Below are 24,367 nucleotides of genomic sequence, written 5' to 3' on the forward strand. Positions count from 1 at the left end.
CTAACCCTCATTTCCTGGATCAGTCATTTGGCATTTAGCACATGAGGCTTAGTATTGCCTAATATTTTGGATAATGAGCAGTTACTGAATGGTTTAGAACAAATTCCAGCTTTCAATGAAGATTTTTGCGGAGTTTTATTCCCCGTGTCCCCCTTGCCTGCCTGAAGTACAGGGAGAGGATCTTTATGACTAACCCTTAGCAGGCAGCACTGTGCTGTGCACATAGCTGGTTTTCAGTCAATGTCGATGGATCGGTATAATGAATTTCAGATGCTTAAAAACCAAGATGTTTGTGGAGGTCTAATGCAAAATTGGTATGTAGCCTTTTAGAATTGCCTTTTGTTCTTTTTTCCATTTTTGGTTTGGTGATCGATCTCACATCTTTTGGGTTGCAGAAGGCTCACCGCTCCTGATGCGGAAATGCTGTACATGCAGGAGGTAGAGAGAATGGACGGCTACGGAGAAGAGAGCTACCCCGCGAAGGTGAGCATAGCCCGGAGCCCGGGGCTCTCCAGATTAACGTTGAGAGCTCTGAGAGGATAGCGGGGAGGCCCAGGGGACACCCTGCTGCGCAGAGGCTGGAGATGTGCAGAAGCCTGCAAACTTGAAAGCGAGATCCTGTGACCAAAATGTCAGAGTGAAACACATTCCTGTTTGGCAGTTTGTTCTTTGAAATGCTCTTGAAGTTGAGTTCCTTAAGGAGCCCAGGGCTTCCTATTTTCATACCTATTGACAAGGTGATGCCTTGATTCCTTTCAGACTTTGCCCTCCAGTGTAGGTCTTCTGAGCATCTTCTGTCTGGGAAACCAGCCCAGGGAGCTGGGTGTGGTTGTCACAGCTGTCATGCGGCTGCTGCCGGACTGCTGCTTTCTGTGCTTTCTCCTTCCAGGATAGCCAAGGCAGTGACATATGCATTGGAGCGTGTCTTGAAGGGATCTTTGTGAAACACAAGAACGGAAGGCCTCCTGTGGTATTTAGGTACTTTTCTTATGTCCTTCTGTGCACTGTGGGTGGCTCCTCCTGGTGACAGTTTTTAGTACCTCAATTAGTAATGGCCCACAAGTCTCTCCCAGAGTCTCACTAGGAAATGGAAAGATTCCCTTCCTAGAATAAAATAACCCCCGATTGCAGTGGTTCTTTCATGAGCCACTTTCTTTAAAATCAAATGTGGAAAACAATGCTTGTAATGATGGCCTGCTTATGAAATGCTTAAAGGTGTCTGACCCTTTTCTTGCCATATGGAGGCCATTCTTTGTTTTGATGTGAGTTTTTAATTCTAGCTCCAGCTTCTAGACTGTCTCTTTGTGGAAATCTGGGCCTTTTTCTGACTCTAGTTATGTACCAAAATTCCTTAAATACCAACTTCTAAGCAAATTTCTTCTTTTTTTCCTTTCTTTTTTCTTTTTTCTTTTTTTTTTTTTTTTTTTGGTTAAGCTAAGTTCAAATACTTTTGTATAATGTTCATTTTTTTTCCCTGATTGTAAAAATGTGATACTAGTCATTTGTGGAAATCTTAGAATGTATGTTGTGAGAAAGAAGAAAAGGAGGATCTACGGAAATATGCCAATAGTGGCTGACCCCAAAAGTGAAATTTCAGGTGGTTTAAATTTCTGGGTTCCAAATTATATATCTTAAAGATAGCAAATTGGATCATGTTGCTCAGTCCCTCCTTTTTCATTCCTTAAGGTCCATACCCTAGAAGATCCAAAGTGTCATTTCACAGAAATAGTTCCAGTTTTACTCTGAGAGCCTATTTACTTTGATTCTATTCCTGATGAAAAATTAAAAGTTTATATTGTTTTTGTAAAGCAGTAAAACATTATACCCTTTTTGGTTCTGAGTTCCTTTGTATTTAACCATTTACCATTAGTGCTTGTGCTGAGTGCTCTCTGTGTGTCTTCTCATGTGGTCTTCACAACTCTGAGCAGAGGATACTACTGCCCTTTTCCACATGGGATAATTGAGACTTGGAAAACTAAGTGATTTGCTTCAGGTCACCCAGTTACTAACTGGCATGACCAAGAACTCCAGTTTTCCACTTCGGGTAGCTCTTAACCACTGTGTTAAATGGCTTCTTTTATGAAAAGGAACTTAATTCCCCACAACTCAAGCTCTCTAAAAACCATCCTGACTATTTCTTCTTGAGAACTGGTTTTTTCCTTTGAAGATTTTTTTTTTTTTTCCTAAGCTGACATTTTTTATTTCTTTTGCTTTACTGCTGGCTTTGGGGCTCAGAATTCTCCGTAGCAATTATGACCATGGAGAGTATACCTGGCTTGAGGAGCAGACACCCAGTCCTAGACCATGTTGCCCTGGGTCGGGCAGTACTCCTCATTTAAGTCTTCCCAACTTGTGACTTGGGGACAGGGGCCAGAGAAGGATCTGGACTATACCAGATTGGGCAGGACTAATGGTGCCCAAAGGGCCACTTGAAAACTGAAGCCAATCAGCCAGCTTCTATCTCACTGGGTAGGAGTTTTTAAAATTGCCTTCTTTAGTGTGATGCCAAAAACCTTTAGGTTTAACAATTAAACATTGAGGGGCACCTGGCTGGTTCAGTTGGTAGAACATGTGACTTGTGATCTCGGGTTGTAAGCTCGAGTCCCATGTTGGATGTAGATATTACTTAAAAATAAAATCTTAAAAAACCCACAACAAACATTGGATCACTGCAAATTAATTTTATTTATTTAAATAAATTTAAAAGAAATAAATCCAATGTAATGGAGAAGGATAAAGAAGAGTACATTTTTTCTTTCAGACACATTTTTCCCTTTCATAAAATTATACAGTTATGTAATAAAATATTAACATGTAAAATCTAAATGTTAAATACAGTTAAAAAATATAAGACAGGAGTTTGAATCCCAGTGAACTCATCCAGAGTAGGTCATGCTTTGGGTTCTTGGCATTTGAACTTTTCGCGCTCGAGCTTTTCAGAGCCCCGGTCCTCCGCCTTTGTGCCTCACTTTTGCCTTGTATACCTGCAGAACTTAATGATGCTTCCTTGTCTCTCTTTTCTCTCTCACCCACTCTCCAACTGTGTCCGTTTGAGGGAAGCCCTGTACTGCGCCTCACTGATCTTAGTATCCTGGGGACCTAACACAGTTTCTGGCATTGCTAATAATGGGTGCCCTTGAAGATGTTTATTGAATAAATGAAGGAGGCATTGACAACCAGCTAAGATAGGGATCTTTGATCCAACTAATCTGGTAAATGAGGATAAAGAGATCTTACATTTTTTAAGTACTCTTTGCCTTTACTTAGTCTACGTGTATTTACTTTTTGCAACTAGCTATTGTCACTTCAGTGAGAAGATGCATGTTAGCTGATTAAAACAACTGTTTTCTTTCTAAAATCATTAACAAACGTTAGGCTTGACAACCTCAAGCTTGAGAAGGAAAATCATATATTCTATCTTCCAGATAGAACTCACGTTGCTGTTTTCAATTTGCTGTTCTTTAGGTGGCATGATATTGCTAACATGTCCCACAATAAGTCCTTCTTTGCATTAGAGCTGGCCAATAAAGAGGAGACCATCCAGTTTCAAACTGTGAGTAAACATTAGGAATCGATGTGGAATGTTTTTCCTAAAAGTTAACAACTTAGCGTTTCTTTGTGTGTGTTGGGGGAGGGAGGTGACATTAAAATTGTAATACATAATACTTACATAAAATGTAAAATTTTGTAGCATTTTGCTTAATAGCCCTTGGAAAAAGTAGTTGCTTAGTCAATACTGCCGAATGAATGAGTCCTTGGATAAATACTATCTAGTATGATGATTTTTAAATTAAACCTAAGGGACTAAATGGGAGAGAAAGTAAGCACTAATACCTTAATTTCCATTGCTAAGTGAAGGGCTCTGTAGAAATACTATTTCACAGTTACTCAGTTTTGCTCTCTTGACAAAGGCAGTATTAAGTCACTGACTCAAATATCTTGTTTCAAATTGTCTTTGCCTATCTTTGTCAAAATAAAAGTCGATTATTTTCATAATTTTAAAATTTCAACGTTACTTTCAAACAGTTCCATGGAAGAGTCAAACCTTAGAATGGTGTTCCTTGTTTTTGTTTTCGTTTCCGGTCTTCTTAATTTAAATTCCAAGTATGGCATTTGTACGATAGGTGCAGCATTGGGAAATGAAAGAATCACAGTGTGTTTAAAGTGACTTTGATATACTATATCCCGCAATTATGTCTTGACCTCAGATAAACTCTGCATCGAGTCGTAAATGTGTTCTCGTTTACTTTGTGCAATATTTCCTTTGCTAGGAAGACATGGAAACTGCCAAGTACGTGTGGAGACTCTGTGTTGCACGACACAAATTCTACAGACTGAATCAGTGCAGCCTGTGAGTAGAGTCTGTTCGTGGAAATGGTAGGAAATAAGGAGGTTAGGCATTTTTACTTCAAGCTTATGGTATCCTCTCGAAAAGCAAATTTTGTAGAAAAGAACAGTTTTATGACATTACTAACACAAACTCGGCTTTTTCCTGTTAAAATAACCCTCAAAAACATTTTCGTTTTACCTTCAGAATACCTTCTAATAACAACAAATACATGCCTCTAGGTTCTTCACCTGTTTACTAACATCACTAATCCTTGAAAGTTAAAAAGAGAATGTTCTTTTTTTTAATCAGCATTTTGAGTAATTAAAGATTATTCAGCTTGTCAAGCTGTTTGAAGAATTTATACCTTTTCTTCCTAATGTACCTTGTTCTTGGTCCCCATGGGTTTTCCCCTTTGTGCTGGATCGTTCCGATCAGCATGCAGTCATGCTGTACTAAGTCGCCCATTTAAAACACTGTGCCATCGAGCCACGGCTGCATAGCTCTGCTCTCCTGTAGGGCACATTTCTGCATAGGGGTCGTTCGCGTATGCTTACTTTCTCTCCCTCCTCCCACCTTGCTTCCCCTAGCTGCCACACACTGACACTGCTTGTCGCAGTGTCAGTGGCCTTCATCCTGTGGTCCTTTCAGCACTTAACCCCTGGCCACCCCTTCCTTCCTGTACCCTGCCCCTCGTCGGCTGCCAGGACCCCACCTCTCTTGCTTTTCCTCTTTCTAGGCTGTTTCTTCTCAGCTTTGCTGGTTTAATCCTCAGACCACTTCCACGCCTTCCTCCTTCCCATTGTACCAGGCTTACAAATAGTGCATCTGGTTTTATTTCTAGCTCAGTCTTCTCCCTGAGCACAGCTGACTGCCTGTTGACCTCTCCACTTGGGGACCCAAGAGGCATCTCAGACGTGATAATGTCTAAACCCAAACTTGATGCCCTCTTCCTCTTCCTGGCCCCAAATCTGCTTCTTCCCTACTCTTTCCCATTCCATAAATGGCAGCACTCCATATTCACTCCATTAAGTAGGCCCCAAACCTACTTAATTCCATCGTGACTCCTGTTTCTTTCATCCCACATCCAGTTTATCAGCAAACTCTGCCTTCGAAATGTATCTGAAATCTGACCACTTTTACCACCTCCTCTGCGAACAACGTGGTGCGAAGACGCCAGTGTTTCTCCTCTGTAGGATTGCTGGAGCCTTCTGACGCTCTTCCCATGTCTGCGCCTGCCCTGCCTACACCTTGTTTCCAGATGTCAGCCAGACCGGTCTTAGTTGAATATGGGTCAGATCTCTCGCCCTTAAAACCCTACACTGGCATTTCGTCATGCTTAAAAGTACAAGACCATCCGAGATCTGGTCCTTGCCTGGTTCCCACCTTGTTTCCTTTATACCCTCCTCCTGCTCACTCTCTGCCAGCCACACTAGGATCTTTTCTGGTCTGTGAACATGTTTTGCCCTCAGAGACACTGTGCTTGCCCCTTCCTCAGCCTGAAATGCTCTTCCTTTCCATGCCTCATTCTCCCACTGTGTCCGTCGTCATGTGATCAGAGGGAGCTGCCCCGGGTACTCCCTCCCTGCCCGCTGCCTGTCTCTGTCCCTCCCCTGGCCCTGATTTATTCTTCCTAGTACTTGTATATTTGTTTGCTTACTTGTTTATTGCCTGAATCTCTTCTCAGCAGGTAAGCCCCACAGCAATGCGGGGGCAGGCACTCTGCTTAATCCCTGTGTTCCTGGTGCTGAGCAAGGGGCTGGCCCGCAGTAGGCCTTGGTGAATTTGTTGAAGAAATGCATGTTAAGAGATCAGATTGGGGATGTCCGTGGTGCTGGAGGAGCCCTTAGAAGAAGGTTTCCTAACCCAGAACTGCCAAGCTAAGAAAGGCTTCCCAGTAGATGGCATCTACCCTGAGACGTGGAGGGTTTCACTCCCTCCCTACAACCTTCCTTTAAGCTGCTCTCTCCCCCCTGGCGCATTGTGGCTGCCTCCCGTCTGGCTCCCCTACCCCATCTCCCCTGACTCCAGCCAGTTTTCTGGATGGATGAGCAAAAGATGTAGCACTTCACGAAGTTCTAGCTCAGAACCACATCTGAGCCCGTCCCCTTCCGCACCCTTCCTTAGCTATGGCGTGAAGTGCAAGAGTCCTGTGATCCTCCCCTGGGCTCATTTGCCCAGCTGACCCCTGGCCCCGGCCCCAGAGCCCACAGTCCTTACAACGCCAATGGCTCCTGCAGCCCCAGGCCTTGCTGGAATGCGCTCTCCCCGCTTCTCTGGCAGGCTCTTTGTTGTTTGTCCTGATCGGTGCAAGTGCGGCCGTCCTGGAGGCCACCAGCATTTAGTTTGCTTCATCTTTTGTCCCATTCTCAAAGTACTGGTTGTTTCCTACCACTTTCATAACAATGATCTGATTCCCTGGATACTTCCTCTGGGCCGAGCATTATGCGGAGAGCTTTTATCTCCTTTCCTCTTTACAGTTGCCTGGTTTGTACAGTTACTACTGCCCTTTTGTAGACCAAGATGTGGGGATGTAGAGGCCTGCAGTGTCGTGGCCCGCTGTGCAGCTGGCGCTCCCGCCACCACATGGGACTGTGGGCGTGGCGCATGCCTGCTGTCCTGTGTGGTCCAGGCATTTCTGTCTCACCTGCCAACGTCCCAGTGGCCGCCAGGGCACCTGGCATCTAAGGCTTAGTGAGTGATGGAAGCTTGAGACGGTGCTGGGTGTCAGAGGGGAGGAGAGAGAGCCATTCGCTCCTTGTTGATTTCCTTTTACCACTGATTGTAAATTGAGGAAAAAAACATCTGAACAGGAAATTTGTCCCTTCAGGCCAAGAAGGAAGAGGAAAGGCTATGGGAGTGCTTTCTATTTTATAAGTACCGAAGGTGTGAAGAAAACTTGGTTAAGAATAACTGTGCGAAGGGCAGGCCTATCTTTGGGACTCATGAAGGAAAAGAAATGATCGGGGATGACCCTGTGGGAGAACAAGCCAACAATCAGCCTCTAGGCCCCAGTCCTCCTTTTCCCTTTGAAAACTTACTCCCCCAACCGTGCTTTCCTCTGAGTCTGCTGCTGGTCTGCGGATGGGATTTGGGAACGCACTACCCGACAGGGAGGAGGAGCCCTGCTTTCTTTGTGGGTATGGGAAGCCCTCTCTGAGGGCGGCTCCCTGCACTCTCAGGTCTGAGTGCCTTTGTGTGTGAACGCGCTTCCCCTGGGGGCCAGATTCCGTGGTGCTAGGAGTCCAGGCCAGTCACATTTGGGGCTCTCCTGGGCTGGCCTGGTTATCTGAGCACGTGTGACACTATTCTTAGGCAGAAGTGGTGTTCTGAGGTTCAGGCAGTCCATAGCACTCTGGAGGAGCATGGCCTTTCCTAAGTGTGAGGGTCTTCGTAGTATTGGACCCTTAGAACCTCAGTTACCTCTTCTGGAAAAGAATGGGGAATCAAAGCAATCATTTTGAATAGACCCAAAATATCATCTCTTGCCAGTAGGCATCCATATCGATTAGTGTTTAATGCTTTCTTTTTTTTTTTTTTTTAAGATTTTATTTGAGAGAGCTAGAGGCAGCATAAGCAGGGGGAGAAGCAGAGGGAGAGAGAGAGGGATACGCAGACTCTCTGCTGAGCAGGGAGCCTGACAAGGGGCACGATCCCAGGACCCTGGGATCATGACCTGAGCCGAAGGCCGATGCTTAACCAACTGAGCCACCACCCAGGTGCCCCAGTACCTACCTACCTTTCTTTCTTTCTTTCTTTCTTTCTTTCTTTCTTTCAAGATTTTATTTATTTATTTGACAGACAGAGATCACAAGTAGGCAGAGAGGCAGGTCGTGGGGGTGGGGGGGAGCAGGCCCCCTGCTGAGTAGAGAGCCCGATGTGGGGCTTGATCCCAGGACCCTGAGATCATGACCTGAGCCGAAGGCAGGGGCTTAACCCATTGAGCCATCCAGGCGCCCCTCAATGCCTTTTTTAAAGGAGTTTTTTGTTTGTTAGTTTGTTTTTTGCAAATCACCACTTGCCAATGATTGTACAGTTCAGATGGAAAAGAAATCAATTCGCTTGTAGACGTGTAAGCTTTGTAATATTGCTGTTTCTTGCTAAATAGGAATACAACCACATTATTACGATCTTCAGCTTCATTATTATGGTCTATATAAAGAAAACACAAGGGGCTCCTGGATAGCTCAGTCAGTTAAGCAGCTGACTAAGCTTAGGTCGTGATCTCAGAGTCCTGGGATTGAGCTGCACTTGGCCTGTGTGTTCACATTTTATGATCTTTTTTTAAGGCTCTCAACCTAGACTGTTCAGTCACATTTAGTATAACGATCCTGGAATATTGGTAGATTTGTTCTCATGGTCCAGATGGGTCATTTTAGAGTGTGATGGGCATTTAATGAAACTGTAGCAGGCCTGAAATTGGACAGTAGATTCTGGATAGCTGGGTCAGCCTGGGGTGCCTGGTGGCTTAGGAGATGGTTCTACTTGTATAAAAAGACTTTGCTCCTAGAGTGTCTGTTTCCACACCCCTCAGTCCTGATAATTCAGTGGTGTTTGGGATAGCCTTGGTGTGACTCATCCAAACTTGACCCAGATGACCATATTTTAGAATTTTTTTTTTTAAAGATTTTATTTATTTATTTGACAGACAGAGATTACAAGTAGGCAGAGAGGCAGTCAGAGAGAGGAGGAAGCAGGCTTCCTGCTGAGCAGAGAGCCTGATGCAGGGCTCGATCCCAGGACCCTGGGATCATGACCTGAGCTGAAGGCAGAGGCTTTAACCCACTGAGCCATCCAGGCGCCCCCATATTTTAGAATTTATAAAATGACATGATCCATCATAAATCTTGCCCCCTCCCTCCACTTTTTAAAAGAAGGTACTTTATTTTTTTATTTTTTTTTAAAGATTTTATTTATTTGACAGACAGAGATCACAAGTAGGCAGAGAGGCAGGCAGAGAGAGGAGGAAGCAGGCTCCCTGCTGAGCAGACAGCCTGATGCAGGGCTCGATTCCAGGACCCTGGGATCATGACCTGAGCTGAAGGCAGAGGCTTTAACCCAATGAGCCACCCAGGCGCCCCAAGAAGGTACTTTAAATAACAGAATCATCTTATGTCACCCAAGCCTTACAAATATGAGAAGAAAAATATTAATATTCCTTTAGAGTTGGCTTAGGAATCATAGGAGATAAAGTCAGTCTGTTTGGTCAGATAACGTCTTCGAAACCTTAGAATTGGTCCTGCTGTAATCAGCTTCTCTAACATATATGAGAAAAAAACTAGGAGAGAAAGAGAATCTTGGGGAGGAATGTACCCCCCCAATCTGCAGAGCCATGTGATCAAGATTTCAGGAGCCTTTATCCAGAGGGAAAGCTGAATTTCAGTCACTAGCAGGTGAGAGGGTTGGTGTGTGCCCACGTGTGTTCTGGAGGCTCTGACAGGAACACTGACTGGAGGAGGCCCTTCATGGAGGGGGATGGGGCTGCCCCTTCTTGTAGACTCTCTGCAGTGTTTAAAGAGACTGGAGGAGGGGTGCCTGGATGGCTCAGTCGGTTGAGCGTCTGGCTCTTGATTTTGGCTTAGGTCATGATCTCAGGGTCCTGGGATGGAGCCCGTCTTGGGGGTAGGGGTGAGGAGGCGTCCCTGCTCAGTGTTGAGTCTGCTTGTTTCCCTCTGCTCCTACCCCCCGCCACAATCTTTCGCTTGTACTGTCTCTCTAATAAATAAATCAATCTTTAAAAAGAAAATAAACGGACAGGAGAAGGCCTAGAAGGAGATAGAGTAGCCCCTATCCCATCAGAGAAGGTCACTGAGACTAATGTTTTCTAGGTATTTCCACCATCCAACACATTTTTTGTTTATCAGAATCTCTTCACTAGCTATAAATCTATGAGAAAAGAAGCTCACAAAACGAAGTTTAAAGAACTCTTAGAAATAGCTTCACTGTAGGGGCGCATGGGTGGCTCAGTGGGTTAAGCCTCTGCCTTTGGCTTAGGTCATAATCTCAGGGTCCTGGGATCGAGCCCCGCATTGGGCTTTCTGCTCAGTGGGGAGCCTGTTCCCCCCTCCCCCTCTGCCTGCCTCTCTGCCTACTTGTGATCTCTCTCTCTGTCAAATAAATAAAATGTTAAAAAAAAAAAAAGAAAAAGAAATAGCTTCACTGTAAATGCTCAGTAATTAGTATCTGCTTCCGTCGTCACTCACTGTATCACTTGTTTGCTCAACAGACATTTGAGGTCTTCCTTGTGTGCCAGGCACCAGTGATACCATTATATGCTCTTTTTTTTTTTTTTCCTTCAAGATTTTATTTATTTATATCACAGACAGAAATCACAAGTAGGCAGAGGGGGGTCAGACAAATAACAGGCTGTTGGGAGCCTATGCTCGGTTAATCTGACAAACAGGCCTGGTTCAAGTGCTCGTTCCAGTACTCCCTGGTCACGTGACCAAGAGTCGTTTCCTTAGTCTAAGTATTGGTTTCCTCATCTGGAAAACCAGGATAGTAACTGGCATCCCTTCTGGTGTGTTCAGATTCTGTGAGATAATCATGTTCCGTCCTTAGCCCTGTTTCAGTAGAAGTCATACTTACTCTGCTGGGGCTAGCCACCTTTAGCCCTTGTCTTCTCCAGGGCACACATTCCAGTGATTTTGTGCCTAGGAGTTCTTCAGCTGTCTCATTTTAGCAGCACCCGTCAACACAGTAACTGGCCAGAAAGTCTGGGAAACACCCACCAGCGGTTAGACCGTGTGGTCTTAGAGGCTCAGATTAGAAGAGCTGGTCTCCACCTAAGCTGCAGTTACAAGAACAGCGGCAGGAAGAAGGAGGAGGTGGGTATTAGAACCGATGGCGAGGCTGCTGAGCCGAGCAGTCTGGCAGGAGAAAAAGGTGTTTGTTTGTGTTTAGTAAGACGTGGCCTCTGCCGTGGACAGTGTCGCCCCTGCACTTCCGGCTCGGGCACCAAAATAGATGCTGCGTGTGGGAGATACTGCCTTTGCTTCGGAGCTCTGCATCTTTGCATTCTGTGCTCAACACGTTTAAGTTTTATTTTTGCCCCAGGCTGGGCAAGTCTGGACATGTTGTTGGAGTATTATGCTGTTGACAGACCTTCCTTCTCATTTCTGAATTTTGAATGTATAGTACTTTTTTATTTTTTATTTTTAGAGAGCATGTGTGAGTAGGAGGTGGGGAGGCTCAGAGCGGGGAAGGAGAGAGAGACTCTTAAGCAGGCTCTCTGCCCAGCACGGAGCCCGACGCGGGGCTCGATCTCAGGGCGCTGAGCTCATGACCTGAGCTGAAATCAAGAGTTGGCCGCCCAACTGACTGAGCCACCCAGGCATAGGTTGAGTTTATAGTAATTTAGAAGTTCAGTCCATTTGGACTAAATGTAAACTTCAAAGGACCCAGTTTTGCCTAAACCTAGCCCTGACCATGGAGAATAAGCAGCAGCAAAGGAAACCTCAAGGCTGCAAAATGATGCCTTCAGATTCTGGGCATTGATTTTAAGGACTATTTTTAACGTACAGTTAAGGAGTGGTTAACAAAACAAAACTCAGTGCCTGGGTGCACCGTCCCACCTCCCACCACTAACGAGACCTCAGTTAGGACCCACAGAGGTTTACCGATGGATACAGGTGTTTTTGCAGCCTAATAGAATTAACATCCATTTTGTTATTGTTGAGTACATAAATTCTGGCAGATGGAATGTTCTTTGGAAAAGAGACACTTATTCTTTAGCAACAACCTTAACACATTATGATGATGATAAAAGGAAATTATTACAAAAAGCACTGAATTAGAAAAGGTCACCTAATAAAACAAATTGTAGTCAGCTGATGTTAAGTTCCTGATAAACACTCAGTTTTTTTTTTTTTTCCTTTGTAATTTCTATTACTGCTTTTGGGTTTAGATATATCTTCAGCCTATGATATATAATAGAAGTATTCACTTATATTTTCTGTAAGTTCACTTATGACCTCATATTTAAATTTTTAGTTTTTAAATCCATCTGCTATATGCTTTCTTATGGGGCATTATATGAGACTTGAACTTCTTATAGATGTAGATGGTCCATTGTACCAATAACCTGTTGTTCTCTCTGCTGAGCTGGAAGATCACCTTTATCACATAGTCAGTTTTTATTTTGGGGAAGACCATTTTTCAGATGGCTCTTATGTTCCCTTATTCTAACACTTTGTTACTGAGTCAGTACCAACCGAGTTTAATTCCAGCCCAGTATTTTGTGATCATTTTAAATTATTTTTTATTTCTTAAAGATTTTACTTATTTATTTGACAGAGATCACAAGTAGGCAGAGAGGCAGGCAGAGAGAGAGGAAGGGAAGCAGCACCTCGCCGAGCAGAGAGCCCGATGAGGAGCTCAGTCCCAGGACCCCAGGATCATGACCCGAGCCGAAGGCAGAGGCTTTAACCCACTGAGCCACCCAGGCACCCCTGGTGATCATTTTTAATCAGAGATGATAAGCACTAGTTTTATTTTGTCTTAAGTCTTCTCAAAATAAGCTAATTTTCAGGTTTTGAATATAAGGTACTAGTGGGAGACGCCTGGGTGGCTCAGTCGGTTAAGCGTCTACCTTCAGCTCAGGTCATGATCCCAGGGTGCTGGGATCAAGCCCCACATCGGCTTCCTGCTCAGCTGGAAGCCTGCTTCTCCCTCTGCCCACCCCCTACCCTGCTGGCTTGTGTTCCCTCTCTCTCTGACAAATAAATAAAATCTTAAAAAATAATAATAATAAGGTACTAGTGGTTAGAATGCTAAGAATCATGTTAATTTAGGAGGTATGAGGCTTGATATTATAGTGCATTTGCTGATTAAACAGGTTGAGTGTTCACTTTGTCTGGGTTTTTTAGTAATCAGTCCTTAGAAGACTATAACCAAAAGTCACAAAAAAAAAGCACTTGGGGAAAATACAAAGTCATCAACAAAGCCAAGAATCCTATGTGTTTAAGTTCCTAGATTTTATATACAATAAACTGCACACAAGAACAACAAAATCCTGTCTCTGTTTAAAAATGGTTAAAATAGGGGCACCTGGGTGGCTCAGTGGGCTAAAGCCTCTGCCTTCGGCTCGGGTCGTGATCCCAGGGTCGTGGAATTTAGCCCGTGTCGGGCTCTCTGCTCAACGGGGAACCTGTTTCCCCCTCTCTCTCTGCCTGCCTCTCTGCCTGCTTGTGATCTCTGTCTGTCAAATAAATAAATAAAATTCAAAAATGGTTAAAATTACACATGAGCTATTTTGTCTCTTGTTCCTTTTGATGTAATTATTTATTCAAAGATGAAACTTGATGGGAGTAGTTTAAAATCTCAAATTATCTGATAAATGTCAGTCCACACTTCTTAATAGTCTCCTTGCTTTCTTTGTTGTTGTTTAGTGTTGTTACTGTTGTTTTTTAAGTCAGCTCCATGGGAAGCATGGAGCCCAGGGCAGGACCTGAACTCATGACCAGCTGAGCCACCCACATGCCCCTCATTGCTTTCTAAAAAATACATTTAAAACCAATCAGAGAGAAGTTTCTTGCAAAGAAAAGTAAATTGGTTTACCATTGGCCCACTGAACCAAATCTACTTTTTTGCTTTCTCTAACTTAGTTCCTTACAGGAAATCTAGTTTCTTAAGTTACCAAAGTTAAAAATTTAGTTTTTTTAAGATTTAATTTATTTGACAGAGAGAGAGATCACAAGTAGGCAGAGTAGCAGGTGGGGGGGGATGCGGGGAAGCAGGCTCCTCACTGAGCAGAGAGCCCGATGTAGGGGCTCGATCCCAGGACCTTGATATGACCTGAGCCGAAGGCAGAGGCTTAACCCACTGAGCCATCCAGGCGCCCCTATAAGTTTATTTCTTGATTATGTTTATAGTGTGTAGTTATGAGGATTTTAACTAAAGGCATTTCCCATTGCTTCAGGCTTCTGGCAGTGGATGGTCACCCCTCAGGACTGTTAATGGAGGTGGTCAGTGCTGACCAAGCCCCCAGGAAAGATGCATTTGCACTGAGTCTTGCTTCCCTGGGATGTTTGCCCCTTTTCCTCTCTGCATATGCTCATTCTGAGGTTTTACCTGGTTAGACCAGGAAAAGATAAACCTGCCCATCCTCTGCTTGTCCAGGCAGAGGTTGCAGGGTCAGACCCTGGCATGTGGGCGGAGGGGGTCTGGGCAGCCACTAAGAGTGGAGGCCCCAAGTGAGGACAGAGTCTCCTTTTCTCTAATTCATGACTGGATTAGTTTGTCGTCTTCTTGGTTTAGCAGATTTATTATTTTACCTTCTTATTAATTTATTTTGGCAGAATTAGGAAAACTACATGTATGTATGTCTCAACGACATGTCTTATTTTTATAGGCAAACTCAGACTGTCACAGTGAACCCAATTAGGAGGAGGTCATCTTCAAGGGTGTCCCTGGTAAGAAAGAAGGAAAAATGTAATTGCTTTTTTTCTTTTAGTGTTATCTTCCTTAATAAAATATGCTTTTGATAGTACTAATTTTTAGTTTGGACCACAAAAGTGTGCTGGTATTTGATTGTTTTTAACCAAAGAAATGGTTAGAAATTAACCAATTTTCTATAGGCTAACCCTAATATTTATGTAATAATTTATTTTATTATACATATTTAAATATTAGGTCCAACCTAATGCTTGAATTTTTTGACTATTAGTGAAGAGCAATCAGAAGTTAGTAGATATGTAAAATGCTAGCTAGTTTTGCCTGGCAAAATTAAATACACTACATAAAAGCTTTTTATATTCACATGTTTACATAAGAATTCAGGAAACTTTGTCTATTCCTTCTCGCTCTTAACTTTTTGGATACAGCTTGTTTTCCTGTGATCTCTGGTGTCTGAAACTAGTGTGTAGGCCTTGGCATTGTCATTCTGGGAGACACTGAAAGTGACAGATATGGTAAGAGCTGTAGGGTCTTCATGTTTATTTTCTATATAATGTATTTAACTTCCCTAGGAGTTTTTTAATGGACAGAAAGAAACCAGCAGAGACTTACTTTACATATATTACATAGCCAGCAATGTGTTTTAACCCTGTTTCCAACTTTCCATTCCTTAGCCTAAGCCCCAGCCCTATGGAATGCCTCCCCCACCCCAGCTGCATTATAATGGACATTATACAGAACCATACACTTCCTCCCAAGGTAAAGTACACTATTTCTGAAATGCCGTACAAAATTATTACAATTTGAATAAACCTATGAAGACTAGGAGATCTTGGAGCCAGGATAATTTTTGGCTGATTACAACCAAATCGCTTTCATGATTATAGCCATCCTGGATTCATAGAAGCAGCAGCCATTAGATTCCATTCCTTGAAAATGTGTAGCAATATTCAGTATCAAATTCTGATGCTCAGATGATCCCAAGTTTGGCCTTCCTTTTCAGCCAACTCCTTTGTCCTGCTGACACTCCCCTATTAGCCTTTGAGTGTTTCCTTGCTTTCCAATGCAAGATATCCCAGGCTCGTTTTGTTTTTTTTCCTGCACGAGAACTTCCCATTGTAAGGGTTTAAACATTTTATTTTTATTTTTTGCTCAGTTAGTGTAGGGAGCTATATTTAAGACCATGTCTCCCCAGCTGAACCTCAAGCATTCATTCCGCAAACATTTACTCTCTCCTCTACCGGCAAATCCTTGCTGCAGAGGCCAAGGAGATTTAATGTCGAGAAGTAGTTGCACATCTTAAGAAGCTTTGCATCTAATAGGTGGGGGATAAGACTAGCACACAAATAACTTAAACACAAAGAGAACATGATTGTTTTGAGGAGAGAGAGCCAGCAGTTATGTGACAAAAGACCCTCCTGTTGAGAAGGGCTTTCTAGAAAGAAGAGAGGGAGGCGGGCAGTTGAGGGGATTGCTGCCCCTGGTTTTGGGGGACAGTGAACGCCATGGCACAGACTGAGGAAGGGGCATTAGGGAGGGGCGTGGTACGGTTGGACTTCCCATAAGGAACTGGGAGAAGCCATGTGTGAAGGACCAGAGGTGGTTTGTGACGTGTGCGCTGGGCCTTCCAGGCACAGACGGGAATTTCAATGCAATGGGGTCGGCAGGTGGGCAGTAGGGGAGCCGTGCTTCAGGGTGTGGGTCCCCTGAGGGTGCACCGCGGGGTGGGGGAGTTTTCTCCCTTCCTCAGTGCAGGCTCCCTGTGCCCTGTGCCTGCCTGCTTCTGCGCCCCCAGCCCCACGCACTGCTGGGTAAAGGCTCTTCTCTCTGCCATGTGAGTCTGCACGTATCCTAAGACTTTTTCCTCGTCTCTCTCTTCCCACTGTGGCTTGCGTTCATTTTCCCTTCCCTTTTCCAGCTGCTGCTTCTGAGAGTAGTGCCCGTGTGGGTGGTTACCCGCTACTCCTTCTGACTGTGCTTTGCTGCGCCAGCTGCCCGCTCAATCCCTGGCGCCCCCCACATCCTCCTCACTCTTTCTTGAAAAATCTCTTGTCAGCGTCCTGGTTCTCTCTCCTCCCCCTGTGCTGTCAGTGGTGGTCCCTGTCTGGGGAAGTCTGCCTGGTGTCCTTCTTCCCTCCCTTCGCAGGCTCCCACAGCAGTCCCGTCCACGTTTCGGGTTTCGGCAGGGGTGGCTGTCACATCTGTGTTTCCCATCTGTCGTCACTCCTGGGCTGCAGCCTCACATCGCCCTCTGTCCCACAGGTGACAGGTTAGGGAGCCACTGCACCGAAAGCCCTCGGCGGGGGACCTGGCTTATGGTGTTAGCTATTAGAGCTTGCTGAGAATGAAAATGTTAGATTTGCGCTCATGCTGTGCTCCACAAGCCCGTCCCTTTCCCCTTCATCCTTATTTCGTCTTTGTGGTGACGTCGCTCTCCTGGTTACTTGGATTCCAAAGTGCATGCAATTTTGCTTTTCTTTTCTTTTTTCCCCCTCAGCACGCAGTCAGTCACACGTGCTCTTGCCTCTAACTCCATATACTACGCCTTCCATCTGTCCCACTGCTCCTGGTTCAGTCCAGCCTTACCGACTAGCGGTGGCTCCACACGAGTCTTGCACCCCCACCCTCCCTGGTTCACCTGATAACGTGGGTGCCAGGCTCTTCTCATCTCCCTGATGACCATTCCCTTGCCTGGTGTTGCACACTCTCCACAGTGCTTCCCGACGCTCCTCTTCCAGTCTTACTTCCCACTGCTCTCTTACCTGTCTCCAGCTCCCCGATACTCCAGCCAAACCAAGGAAGCCCTCCAGAAGTCCCTCCAGAAGCGTCTCCTGTCCTGGCCAGTGCTGCCCTGTCACCCAGAATGCCCTTTGTCCTTATAGACGCCACGGCGCACTCCTGCCAGCATGCTTCTGTCCCAGCCGGGTGGGCTGGATTGGGCTGTGGGAACGCTCAGCAGCTCACGCAGCAAAGGTGACTTCTGCTCAGTTCCCTGGCCACCCTGGACCGGCAGGAGGACTCTGCTCCACGTCTGCCTGCCTTGGGCGTTCTGGCTAGAGGAGCCTCTTCCATCTGGAATGTTGGTCAGGGTGGGGGTGAGGAGGGAACATGGAAACTGGCTGGCAACCCTCTGCTGTCTTTCCCTTGACCGCTGCTAGTCAGTGACTCTGCCTGACTGACACCCAGGGGTGAAGATGGGTAATCCTATGCACACTGGCTGCTGCCGAAGCTGGACATGCCCTCCCCACCCCCACAGACCACCTGAATGCTGTGTCCTCCGTGGGGTTGTTCTTGACCCCATCGACCCAGCCCAAGCTGGAAGTAATCCTTCCCTCCTCCCCTGTGGGCCCCTGTCACACTTAATTTCATAGTGTAACTTGTCCTTGAACTGTGGTGGTGGTATACATCTCTCCCCTTTACTCATCTGGATTCCAGTCATCTTTTCCTCCCATCAACAGTCTTTCTCACACATGGGCTCACAAAGGGATAGTTTACTGGGTGTAGGGAGGAGCCCAGGAGGGGCAGGTACTATGCCTGTGCCAATAGGCCGGGGTCAGGACCTGAGCTGTGGTGGCAGTGAGAAGGGGGAACTCCAGGGACTCGGAGGTAGCCGAGCCTTCCAGGTGTGGGAGCAGTACCAGGACCGGAAAGCTTCGGGGTCTGCAGGAACAATGCAGTGATGCACTGAGCCCCGTTTCTTCCTGGCTTGCGTGCCGCCTGCATAACATTCACACGCTCAACAGTGATATATTCGCTTTGATCATCACTAGTCACGTAAACCATTACACGGCTCTTGAGTCCCAGAAAGAATACTTTTGAAAGGCAACTGTTCTCTGAAGGGCCTGACTGCTGCTCTTTGAAGTGTCAGGAATCACCCTCAGTAGTGATGGTGTTTCTGGTGAACTACAGATCGGACAGAAGAAATGTGCCTCCTTCCAGCCCCACCAGGCACACAGGCAGCCACTGTACATTAGACGGTGCTCCCAATTCTGCTGCTTGGGGATCCCTATCCCCACTGCAGTGTGGGGGCCAGAGTGGAAGGGGCAGGTGTGAATGGCTTCTGGCCTCGGTGAGGTTTACAGCAACTGATGATATTGTTGGACCTGGAGCAGCAGAGCCTGTAGAGCTATTGTTTTCGTCTTCACTCTAGAAGAACCTATACGGAAAACCCAGAATCCTACTTAAGGAGGTTTTGCAGGTGGTTGGTGCTTGAACTAGCTCAGCACCAGTGAGTCCCACGTCCGTACCAGGGGAGAGAGCAGTTCGTGGTCCAATGCCTTGAACAGTATCTCTGCCTCCAGCCACCCAGATTTCTAGAAAGTGTTTCAATTCTACCAAAACACATGTTTTTGATTTTCAAAAAAAGACAATATTTTATAATCATCTGTACTCTTAATAGTGGATTTTGATTTGGTTAATCTTTATTGGGGGCCAAATCCCGAATACCTTAGCTTTAGGGTAGGCAAGCCATCACCATTCTATAGATGCAGATGCCAGGACTCTGGGAAATGATATGCCCAGTCATTCAGGGAGTCTGGGTAAGGCCAGGTTATTTCTGCATGGATTTTTGTAAGCTACACTGAAAGTGTGACCAACGTTCAGGGCCTGTCTCAGTATTTGCCTAGAGTCATTGGTGCGATTTATACATCTTAAAATCTCATTTTAAAGTACATTTTAAATGTGCTTGATTCCCAGATAACCTCTTTGCCACCAACCAGAATGGATATTATTGTCACTCTCTGACAAGTCTGGATCGAGCCCAGATTGACCTCAACGGTCGGATCCGAAACGGCAGTGTCTACAGTGCGCACAGCACTAACTCCCTGAACAACCCGCAGCCCTACCTGCAGCCCTCCCCCATGTCCTCTAACCCGAGCATCACGGGCAGTGACGTCATGAGACCCGACTATGTGCCGTCACACAGGCACAGCGCCCTGATCCCCCCGTCCTACCGCCCGACCCCAGATTACGAGACGGTGATGAAGCAGCTCAACAGAGGAATGGTGCACGCCGAGAGGCAGAGCCACTCGCTGCGAAACCTCAACATCGGCAGCTCGTACGCCTACAGCAGGCCCGACGCGCTGGTCTACAGCCAGCCAGAGATTCGGGAGCACGCCCACTTCGCCTCCCCGCAGTCGCCCCACTACCCGTTCAGCCTGAACTACAGCTTCCACAGCCCGTCTCCATACCCGCACCCCGCCGAGCGGCGGCCCGTGGTGGGTGCTGTCAGTGTGCCCGAGCTGACCAACGTGCAGCTGCAGGCCCAGGACTACCCGGCCCCCAACATCATGCGGACGCAGGTGTATCGCCCACCCCCGCCCTACCCACCCCCGCGGCCTGCCAACAGCACCCCGGACCTGTCCCGCCACCTGTACATCAGCAGCAGCAACCCCGACCTCATCACCCGGCGCGTGCACCACTCGGTGCAGACGTTCCAGGAGGCCAGCCTGCCGGTGGCGCACTCCCTGCAGGAGGTCAGCGAGCCGCTCACGGCCGCCCGGCGCGCGCACCTGCACAAGAGGAACAGCATCGAGGTGGCTGCACTGGCGCACAGCCTCGAGGGCCTGCGGCTCAAGGAGCGCACCCTGTCCGCGTCGGCCGCGGACCCGCCACCCAGGCCCGTCTCCGCGGGCTCCCAGCACGGCGGCTGCCCCGACAGGGCTGAGCGGCGCCCAGCAGACGAGCGGGGAGGCCTGGGCTACGGCCACAAGAAGTCTCTCTCCGACGCCACCATGCTGATCCACAGCAGCGAGGATGAGGAGGACCTGGACGAGGAGATGGCCTCGCTGGCGGTGCCCTTTCCCCAGGCCCGCGCGCCCCGGGGCCACCACTCCCCGGAGCCCCCGCCGGGCCCCTCCCGCGGCCCCTGCGCCTCTACCCCCTCCGCGCCGGGCCCGGGCCGCGTGCCTGGCCGCGAACCTGTGCCCCAGCTCGGGGAGGCCGGCTGGCCCCGCAGAGAGGGGCTGCTCACGCCCTCCATGTCCGAGTCCGACCTCACCACGTCGGGGCGCTACCGAGCCAGGAGGGACTCCCTGAAGCAGCGGCCGGTGTCTGACCTCCTCTCGGGGAAGAAGAACGTCGTGGAAGGCCTTCCGCCGCTAGGGGTAAGCCGTGTGCCGCTGTGCGCGATCTGGCCGCGGGGGGGGGGGGGGGGGGGGGGGGGGGGGGGGGGGCCTCCGGGGGGGCCCTCCCAGCGTCTTCGCTCTGACCCTTGTTTCTTGCAGCTCTTTTCATCCCCCCCCCATTCTCTCTATTGTATTTGGAACACTTTAATTATCTATGGAAATAAGGGGGATCGATTAGAATTGTAGCGGGTTTGCTGGAGATAATGGATTAGAGGCAGTGTAGAGGTGGACTGGGGAGGGACCCGTGGGATGGAGTGGGAGGAAGGAAGGAGAGGTTTAGCAAGCAGCATTAAGGAAAAGGAAGTTGAGGTTTGGCGGGTTTGAGGTAAGGTTGTTTTGTTAGCCCCGGGTTAGAAACGCGGTGTGGTGATGCCGGGTGCCGGGCGTTGTTCCATTTGCCGCGTGGTGTCAGAGTGAAGCCTCCCCGGAGGGAGGCGTTGCTGATGTCGGAGTGTGTGGCTCCAGCCCCAGTGACCAGCCATGATCTCTGAGGGCCGCAGGGCGATTCTGGAGTTGGGAAGGTGACACTTTGTCAAGACAAACACTCCAGAGCTCCGGGTCTCTTTAAAAGAAAGATTAAGTGAACTGAGAGCCCAAAGCCCAGAGTTCCTTGTAGAAAATGCAACTCTTTGATACTCATTATAATAAATAACCATGAGTTGCCCTCTTATTTATTTGAAGCAAAATATAAAAAAATATAGTAGCATCTCTAGCAGTCATTCCTCGAGGATTTACGGAGGTCCCAGGCGTATCCAGCATACAACAGGCCTATTGTTCCTTCAGAAGAGAAAGTAGACTCTGAGATGTTAAGTAACTTTTCCAAGGTCACACAGCTAGTGGGTGACTGAACTGGAATTTTAAACCCATGTTTATCCCTGCAAACTACTCTCTGATCTTTTACACTGTATTGCATTGAGGTATATGTACAATATATATTGAACTGAAACTTTTAAAGTCCCCAAGCACTGGCCACACGTTTATGCCTTTACCATTTCAGTATGGCCACTCTGTCCTCTTTGGCATTGCTCAGGTTTCTAGCTCCTTCTTTGCCCAAGTCTCCATGCCTGGAGCCCTGCCCTCTGATTGAGCTAAAGTGATTAATCAGTCTCTGCATTCTGTCTCCACCTTACTCCCAGTACCCTAGGAGCTAGGACTCCTCATCTCTGATAGTCTGCATACTCAGACTTGAAGACCCATCACAACTATAGTATTATCTTCATAAACTGGAATAAAATTCACGCAGTTTTACAGTGTATATGAAATTGATTAGTAGATGTAGACTGAAACCACTTACAATAGTGCTGTTGATTTAAGTGTGTTTGCTTTTAGTGAATCTGGGGTTTGCATTTTAAGCTTAATTTTTCTTGGGCTTACATTCTGACCTACCTGAACAGTAAAGACCAGTGTCTCAGGTCCTCTGGAGTGGAAGGTATGGACTCATGATCAATGATTCAAGGTGGGAACAGGGTATGGATGTGTCTCTGAAAGGTAATTCTATCTGAGTCCCTGTCCAGGTGGTCCGTTCCATAGTTAATACTCTTTTCCTAATTACATCAAGAACTGTCCATCTTTTTTGATTTTTTTGTTTTTGGGAGAGAGAGAGAGTGTGCGGGGGGAGGGTCAGAGGGAGAGACATAATCTTAAGCAGGCTCCATGCACTAGGCATAGAGCCTGACGTGGGGCTCCATCTCCCCACCTTGAGATCATGACCTGAGCTGAAATCAAGAGTCAGATGCTTAACTGACTGAGCTACCCAAGTGCCTTAAAACTATCCACCATTTTTATGTGTGACCCGAGTCTTCCCCAAATAATACTTGTTTTTTGTATAGTCTCACTATTTAAGCATCTTGTCCCCATACCTTTTGAATGGGATATAGCATGATCCCCTAAATCTGAGGCTTTTGATGAGTTTGGTTCTCTAAAAATACAAGTTTTCTCCCTCACTGACTTTGAAAACCCATAGTATTAGTACAGTTTTGCTCCCCTTCTTTTTTCCCCCATCTTTTTAAAAATTAATTAATTAATTAATTGTTTAAAATAAGCATATAACGTATTTTTATCCCCAGGGGTACAGGTCTGTGAATCGCCAGGTTTACACATTTCACAGCCCTCATCATAGCACATACCCTCTCCAATGTCCATATCCCCACCACCCTCTCCCGTCCCCCCTCCCACCAGCAACCCTCAGTCTGTTTTTTGAGATTGAGTCTTTTATGGTTTGTCTCCCTCCCAATCCCATCTTCTTTCATTTTTTTCTTTTCCTACCCCCCAACCCCCCCACATTGCATCTCCACTTCCTCATATCAGGGAGATCATATGATAGTTGTCTTTCTCCGATTGACTTATTTCGCTAAGCATAATACCCTCTAGTTCCATCCACATCATCACAAATGGCAAGATTTCATTTCTTTTGATGGCTGCATAGTATTCCGTTGTGTATATATACCACATCTTCTTTATCCATTCATCTGTTGATGGACATCCAGGTTCTTTCCATAGTTTGGCTATTGTGGACATTGCTGCTATAAACATTCGGGTGCACGTGCCCCTTTGGAGCACCACGTTTGTATCTTTAGGATATATACCCAGTAGTGTAATTGCTGGGTCATAGGGTAGCTCTATTTTCAGTTTTTTGAGGAACCTCCACACTGTTTTCCAGAGTGGTTGCACCAGCTTGCATTCCCACCAACAGTGTAGGAGGGTTCCCCTCTCTCTGCATCCTGGCCAGCATCTGTCATTTCTTGACTTGTTAATTTTAGCCATTCTGATGGTGTGAGGTGGTATCTCATTGTGGTTTTGATTTGTATTTCCCTGATGCCGAGTGATGTGGAGCATTTTTTCATGTGTCTGTTGGCCATCTGGATGTCTTCTTTGCAGAAATATCTGTTCATGTCCTCTGCCCATTTCTTGATTGGATTATTTGTTCTTTGGGTGTTGAGTTTGCTAAGTTCTTTATAGATTTTGGATACTAGCTCTTTATCTAATATGTTGTTTGCAAATATCTTCTCCCATTCTGTCAGTTGTCTTTTGGTTTTGTTAACTGTTTCCTTTGCTGTACAAAAGCTTTTGATATTGATGAAATCCCAATAGTTCGTTTTTGCCCTTGCTTCTGTTGTCTTTGGCGATGTTCCTAGGAAGAAGTTGCTGCGGTTGAGGTCAAAGAGGTTGCTGCCTGTGTTCTCCTCAAGGATTTTGATGGATTCCTTTCTCACATTGAGGTCCTTTCATCCATTTTGAGTCTATTTTCGTGTGTGGTGTAAGGAAATAGTCCAATTTCATTTTTCTGCATGTGGCTGTCCCAATTTTCCCAGCACCATTTGTTGAAGAGACTGTCTTTTTTCCATTGGACATTACTTCCTGCTTTGTCGGAGATTAGTTGACCATAGAGTTGAGGGTCTATTTCTGGGCTCTCTATTCTGTTCCATTGATCTATGTGTCAGTTTTTGTGCCAGTACCATACTGTCTTGATGATAACAGCTTTGTAATAGAGCTTGAAGTCTGGAATTGTGATGCCACCAAC

The 24,367-nt window shown here is 46.4% G+C and overlaps 1 protein-coding gene across 1 annotated transcript in view; it reads left to right on the plus strand.

Moving 5' to 3' along the window:
- Positions 1–24,367, plus strand: part of LOC111148586 (protein tyrosine phosphatase, non-receptor type 21) — a 76,674-nt gene that overhangs the window by 43,191 nt on the left and 9,116 nt on the right. The window contains exons 7-13 of the mRNA XM_022505278.1: positions 396–483; positions 890–978; positions 3,466–3,553; positions 4,272–4,351; positions 14,679–14,739; positions 15,397–15,481; positions 19,418–20,826. Coding sequence (XP_022360986.1) covers positions 396–483; positions 890–978; positions 3,466–3,553; positions 4,272–4,351; positions 14,679–14,739; positions 15,397–15,481; positions 19,418–20,826 — 1,900 coding nt within the window. The remainder of the gene's footprint in view (positions 1–395; positions 484–889; positions 979–3,465; positions 3,554–4,271; positions 4,352–14,678; positions 14,740–15,396; positions 15,482–19,417; positions 20,827–24,367) is intronic.

Source organism: Enhydra lutris, unplaced genomic scaffold (genome assembly GCF_002288905.1).
Source record: "Enhydra lutris kenyoni isolate GAN:26980312 unplaced genomic scaffold, ASM228890v2 scaffoldscaffold20, whole genome shotgun sequence".
NCBI classification, from domain to species: Eukaryota; Metazoa; Chordata; class Mammalia; order Carnivora; family Mustelidae; genus Enhydra; species Enhydra lutris.